General features: G+C 49.0%; 1 protein-coding gene across 1 annotated transcript; it reads right to left on the bottom strand.

Moving 5' to 3' along the window:
• Positions 1 to 5,194: 5,194 nt before the first annotated feature.
• On the bottom strand, positions 5,195 to 6,760 carry LOC123108082 (serine/threonine-protein kinase AGC1-5). Its single transcript, XM_044529938.1, has 2 exons — positions 6,398 to 6,760; positions 5,195 to 6,296 (listed from the first exon to the last, which is right to left on the bottom strand). Exons 1-2 carry the CDS (start codon positions 6,622 to 6,624, stop codon positions 5,411 to 5,413), a joined length of 1,113 nt encoding a protein of 370 aa, XP_044385873.1. The 5' UTR covers positions 6,625 to 6,760; the 3' UTR covers positions 5,195 to 5,410.
• Between the last annotated feature and the right edge of the window lie 208 nt (positions 6,761 to 6,968).

The following is a 6,968-nucleotide window of genomic DNA, read 5'->3' as shown; positions in this document are numbered from 1 at the left end:
CCCCGCCGCCGCATCGCTGCCCGCTCCAGCGCTGCCCTGCCGCAGCCGCCCGCCCCGGCCCCGAGGAGGAGGCCGGCGAGCTCCACCATCTCCGGCCGTCTCCTCCCCTCGCCCCGGCCTCTTCCTCACCATCTCCGGCCGCTGCACGGCGCCGTTCCGGCGAGTACTCTGGCGAACGCCTCGGGAAGCGTGCAGATCTGGAAACCGTAAACCGGAGGTTGTTTTTCGTCTAAGTCCCTAAAAATTCCGATCCAAGTGCTCATGTTCATAGCCCCGTAACTTTGCATCCGTAGCTTCGATTCTTGCATATAGCATATCAAAATATTCATCTCAGAGAGTACATCATTTCATTCCATTGCATCATTTTCATTTGAGTACATATTGATGCCCGAAATGCTGTGAGAAGAGGGCTACTTGAGTTAATTATCAGATCTGCTACTCCGTTTAGGTTTTTTGTCATTTTGCCATGATTAATGTGTGCATGTTATGCCCTGATGCTCTACATATGTTTTGTTAAGGGTTTTGTCATCTTTCCAGAGGTGCAACCCATGTATTTTTGTGATGTGTGTGGTGACTAGCACGAGCTTGCAAAGTGGTGCACTTGCTAATTCTGTTTTCAGGGACTTAGCAATTCCACTAAGTCCTTGAGTTGTTTATCTCATGATGCCATATGTTCATGTTGTTTCCTAGTGATCCGTGCCTCTTTTGAGGATGATCAGTAAGGATGTTTTGTTAATCTTATAGTGCTCTATCCATCCATGTCTTTGTTTGCAATTATGGAGCAACCTAGCTTGAGTCAATCGAGCTCTACTTTTGCTACTTCGTGAATCTGGGCAGATTGTCAACTTGTTTGCAATTTTGCCGATGATGTTGTAGTTGATCCATGCATGCTATGTTATTGTTCTTGCCATGTCTAGCTTGCATTTTGTGTGTTATTGATAGGTGTATGCTTAGCTTATCATGACTTGCTCCGTATTGAGTGCATCGAGCTTGTAAACATGCCTACTTGAGTTATGTTTCAGCATGTGCCAGTTTTTCACTAAGTCTGAAAACTGGTTATGTTTTTGCCATGTTCGCATGCTTGCAATTGTATTTTCTGATCCCTTTTGGCTCAAGGTCACTAAGGGACTTTTGTTAAGCTCTTTCAGTAGCTCCATGCCATGCTTTACTTTGCCATGTTCAGGTCCTGTAGCATATAGTTTTGTTGCTCCGAAGAGTGCTACCTAATCTGAAATTCCAGACAAGTGTTAATTTCACTAAGTCTGAGATCTGTTTTCCATATGCATTTTTACCATGCTTGTTTGAACTTGTTAATGGATGAATTGGCCGTAGCTTAATGCTAGACTTTTATTAAGCATCTTGAATGCATCCCTACCATGTATTTTGTTGTCATGTTTGGGTGCTGTAGCATGTTCATCTCATTGCATTTAGATGGCTACTTGTTGTAAATCGCAGAGCGGTGTCATATTTGAATCGCTTGCCATTTCCGAACCATAACTCCGATTCCGGCGTTCTTTATATCGTTTTCAAGCGATTTCATCTCATCTTTCCAGTGGCACCCTTGGATTTCCATGTTGAGGCCAGGTTCATGCATTTCCTGTCATATCTTGCATTTTGCATCCCACATCGCATCCCGCATAGCATACCATCTTTGCATTGTGTTGTTTGAGTTTGCACGTGATTGATTGTATCCCTGTTGTTTGTTTGTCTTGTTTGGGTAGAGCCGGGAGACGAGTTCGCTAACGAGGAGCCCGTTGAGTTTGCTTTCGAGGATCCAGTCAACTCTGACAACTGTGCAGGCAAGATGATCATACCCTCGAAATCACTACTATCTTTGCTATGCTAGTTTGCTCGCTCTTTTGCTATGCCAATGCTACGATGCCTATCACTTGCTTTCAAGCCTCCCAAATTGCCATGTCAAACATCTAACCCACCATATCCTAGCAAACCGTTGACTGGCTATGTTACCGCTTTGCTCAGCCCCTCTTATAGCGTTGCTAGTTGCAGGTGAAGATCGGAGGCCGTTCCTTGTTGGAACATTTATTTACTTGTTGGGATATCATTATATTGCTATGTTATCTTAATGCATCTATACACTTGGTAAAGGGTGGAAGGCTCAGCCTCTCGCCTAGTGTTTTGTTCCACTCTTGCCGCCCTAGTTTCCATCATATCGGTGTTATGTTCTCGGATTTTGCGTTCCTTACGCGGTTGGGTTATAATGGGAACCCCTTGATAGTTCGCCTTGATTAAAGCTTTTCCAGCAATGCCCAACCTTGGTTTTACCATTTTCCACCTAGCCTTTTCTTTCCCTTGGGTTCTGCAGACTCAAGGGTCATCATTATTTTAACCCCCCCGGGCCAGTGCTCCTCTGAGTGTTGGTCCAAACTGTCAGCCGTCGGTGGCTACCAGGGGCAACTCTGCGCTGGCCTACCGGAAGTTTAGACAATCTGAGTGTGCCCTGAGAAAGAGATATGTGCAGCTCCTATCGGGATTTGTCGGCACATTCGGGCGGTGTTGCTGGTCTTGTTTTAACCTGTCGAAGTGTCTTGAATTACCGAGATACCGAGTCTGATCGGAACATCTTGGGAGGAGGTCTATTCCTTCGTTGACCGTGAGAGCTTGTCATGGGCTAAGTTGGGACTCCCCTGCAGGGATTTGAACTTTCGAAAGCCGTGCCCGCAGTTATGGGCAGATGGGAATTTGTTAATGTCCGGTTGTAGATAACTTGAACCTTAATTTAATTAAAATGAATCAACTGAGTGTGTTACCGTGATGGCCTCTTCTCGGCGGAGTCCGGGAAGTGGACACGGTGTTGGAGTAATGTTTGCGCAGGTTGCTCTCTAGTTTCTCGCTCGTGCTTTTCCTCCTCTTCTCGCTCTCTTTTGCGAATAAGTTAGCCACCATACTTGCTAGTCACTTGCTGCAGCTCCACATATTTACCTTCCCCTACCTATAAGCTTAAATAGTCTTGATCGCGAGGGTGTGAGATTGCTGAGTCCATGTGGCTCACAGATTACTATTACACCAGATGCAGGGCCTGATGATTCCGCTCCAGGAGACGCGCTTGAGCTCAAGTGGGAGTTCGACGAGGACTCTCAACGTTACTATGTTTCCTTTCCCGATGATCAGTAGTGGTGCCAGTTGGGGGTGATTGGGACCGTTGTCGCATGTTGGGTTATCTTTTATTTTGGCGCCGTAGTCGGGCCATGAGTGTTTGAATGATGTAATGTTATTTATGTACTTGATTGACGTGGCGAGTGTAAGCCAACTATGTTATCTCCCCTTTATTATTTATATTACATGGGATGTTGTGAAGATTGCCTAACTTGTGACATATGTCTTCAATGCGATTATGTCTCTAAGTCGTGCCTCGACACGTGGGAGCTATAGTCGCATCGAGGGTGTTACATTACTTTTGTGGCTGGGGTGATGCCAGAGGCAAGTGACGGGCGTCGGTGTCAAGCTCCGAGGATTCTTCGATCTTGATTGTAATTTTCTTGTTGGTTAGTGGTCCTTTGCGCAAAGGCTAGCATTATGTTGTATTCTTAGTTTTGTGATATAGGTGTCTGGTAGGTTGTAGTACAAAGAAGATTTTTTTTATCTATATCTTTTATATCTATATTTATATCTATATCAATATAAAAAGATCCAAAGAGGCAGATTCAAACCATCTTAACCGTCAAATCATATTATCTAACAGTTTAAATCGCTCCAATGTTGATCACCAAACACGTTTAACACTCTAATTACCCATCACTGCCATTGGTTATAAACATGTTTTGACTCAACGCCATCCCATGAAATCTGTCACGTAATTAATATCCTACCATTCTCGCGAAAAAAATAATTGATATTTTAGCAAATACCAACATGCAACAGATATATCTTACTTAATATAAGATGCAACTAATATCCTACCTAATATAAACGTGCATTACACATACATTATTACTAGTTAATAGAAAAAGGATCTAAAACATACCGTAACGAAGCTTTCTCAAATTTATGAAGGCTCTACCCTTGGAGCTACTGCCACTACCAAGTACTTCAAAATATATTGCATATTACACGCTATTAAAAGATGCTACTAAAATTTAGACATATACCCCGTCCCTTTAGCTTTGCTAGCTCCCTTCCCTTCCCTCTCCATTTTCAGTTGGGGACAACACTGCATCGTTTTAAAATACATGACTCAACTTTATACTAATTTTAGTATAAAGTTAATATAAAGTTGAATCATCTATTTTAAAACGGAGAGAGTAGAACCGTAGAACAAATCCACCGGAAGTTATACACGTATGTGTAGGTGCAAAGCTAGAAGAAGCAAGCAACCTGATTGCTAGCTTGATTGATCTTCCTTGGAATAGTGCACGCACGGCTAGCCAGAACCAGACGTAGGTATGCGACCTGGTAGAGATTAGCTTGTAACTGATCGGATCAACTCGATCTCAATGAAAAACTCACGGCGACTCGTGAACTAATATGGTAAATGAGATAGACTCTACCAGGTGCCAAGATCGGCTTGTTTCTCGGTCGAGCTACATAAAGTGTTCAAACTCAGCTTGTTTCTTTTCGAGTAGATCTCGAGTCGAGTCAAAAAACAAGTAATCTCGAACAGCTCACGAGCCTCGAGTTTTTCTTGCAGCCCTAGTGGCCGCCACGCCTTCCCACTGAAGTCCTCTGCTAGTGGGTTGTACTATGATCTTATATGTATTAGAATGAAAAAAGAATGCAGTATCCACAAGTACTAACTCTTTTAGCGAAATTACTAGTATTACTAGCAAACACTTCCACAATTGTTTTGGGGCCAAATATATTTAAGAGCTTCTTTTTCGGTTGGGATGCCTTTGATGCTTGCATCACTCTGTGTTATTCTCACCGCAAGTGACATCACGGGAAAGCCTTGTTGTCATAACACTTCTGACCAATATATATATTAGATCTTCCCCGATGATTTAGAAAGAAGAAAAAAGAAACTTCAACCCGGCAATGCAACAATGAAGTGCATCCTAGGCCCTCCAACTATTCTTAGAGATGCCACGTAGGTCCTAAAACTATGAAAAGTGACAACTAGGTCCTCGAAGGTCCTTGAAGTGTAACAAGTTTGTATATACGTGACACCTCTAAAATAGTTTGAAGACCTATGTGACATCTCTAAAATATTCTGAGGATCTGGCTAACACGCATATTGCACTTTGAGAACCTAGATGATGATTTTTATAGTTTCAGGACCCATGTACAAACTTGAAATAGTTCGAGCACGTAGAATGCACTTCATTGGCATTCTGCAACATACGAAGGCTTTGCTAGAAATATTTGATGAAGAAAATAACATGGACAGAGATGCATGGGGCTATCTCGGGCACGTGTGTGTTGTGTGGTGAAGCGAGACCTAGCACAAGATTGCTTCCTAGAAGTACTCGAAATCGACGTACGACGCCGGATCGGCATGAGGTGAGCCGGCCTTCCCACCGGCGGCGTTCCTCGGCGTGCCGCCCTGCGACGGGGCTTCGCTGGGGAGGCGCACGGGGGCGGGGCCGCAGTCCACGGCGTCGGGGATGTAGGGCGGCGCGGCGCTCCTGACGAGCGCCCAGTTGACGCCCTCGAAGAATGGGTGCTGCTTGATCTCGGCGGCGCCGCGGCGGTACGCGAGGCGCTTCTGCGGCTCCTTGGCCAGCAGGCCCCGAATGAGGTCCCTGGCGGCGGCGCTGACGCCGGGCGCGTCGGGGAAGCGCAGCGGCTGGCCGACAACGTTGAAGAGCGTGGCGCGGTTGCCGGAGCCCTTGAAGGGCGTGGTGCCGTGCAGCAGCTCGTAGAGGAAGACGCCGAAGGTCCACCAGTCGACGGCGCTGCCGTGGCCGTCGCCGCGGATGATCTCGGGCGCCAGGTACTCGTGCGTGCCGACGAAGGACATGGAGCGCGCGCCCGTCGGCTCGGCCATGAACTCCAGCGACGTCCACGGCTGCTTCCTGCCGTGGCCGTCGCCGGGCACGGCCAGCAGCTCCTGCTGGGTGGCCTTGGCCGTCGCCAGCTTCTTCTTGCCCTTGGCCTTGCTGGAGGAGGAGAGGATGCGCGGGAGCTTGCAGCCCTGGACGAGGCCGGCGGCGACGCCGACGCTGCCGGACGGGGTGCGGACGAGCGTGGGGCTGACGGCGCAGCGGAGCGAGAGGTCGAAGTCGGAGAGCATGATGTGGCCTTCCTCCCGGACCAGCACGTTCTCCGGCTTGAGGTCCCGGTACACCACGCCCAGCATGTGCAGGTACTCCAGCGCCAGCAGCACCTCGGACGCGTAAAACCTATATCATTCATGGCGGAGATAAATTCTCAGTGACAAACAAAGCTCATCAAGAATTAATGGATGGCTTTGAGGAGGAGGTGAGTTGAGGTGAGGTGAGACCTGGCGGCGTGCTCGGTGAAGTGCTTGTTGGGCTGCTTCTGGCGGAGGGAGTGGAGGTTGCCGCCGCTGCAGAACTCCATGAGGAGGCAGAAGAACTTGTCGGTCTCGAAGTGGGAGTAGAGGGTGGGGAGGAAGGGGTGGTCGAGCAAGCCTAGGATCTCGCGCTCCGTCTGCGCGCGGGGCAGCTTGTTGCGGCTCACCAGGGACCCCTTGTCCATCACCTTCATGGCGAAGAGCGCGCCCCCGCCCCCGCGGAGCTCCACCAGGTACACGCTGCCGATGTCGCCGTAGCCCAGGCGCTTGAGCAGCCGGAAGTGGCCCAGGCTGAGCGGCGACTCGCGCGCGTCCGCCGCCCGGATGGCCTCCCAGCGGCCGTCCCCGCCGGTGTGACGCCGCACCAGCACCGCGGCCACGCTGCTGCTGTTGCCGTTCCCGCTCTCGACGTCGGCGTGGCTTCGTGTGGAGCCGTCCGGGCCGGGGGCGTCGAGGGAGGCCGCCGAGACCGCCGCGGTGGAGGCGGAGCGGGCGGTCCCGTCCGCGTAGATCGGGTTCATGCTCTTCCTGAAGCCCG

The sequence above is a fragment of the Triticum aestivum genome, chromosome 5A, assembly GCF_018294505.1.
Source record: "Triticum aestivum cultivar Chinese Spring chromosome 5A, IWGSC CS RefSeq v2.1, whole genome shotgun sequence".
Classification (NCBI taxonomy): Eukaryota; Viridiplantae; Streptophyta; class Magnoliopsida; order Poales; family Poaceae; genus Triticum; species Triticum aestivum.
This window is presented reverse-complemented; position numbering and strand designations above follow the sequence as displayed.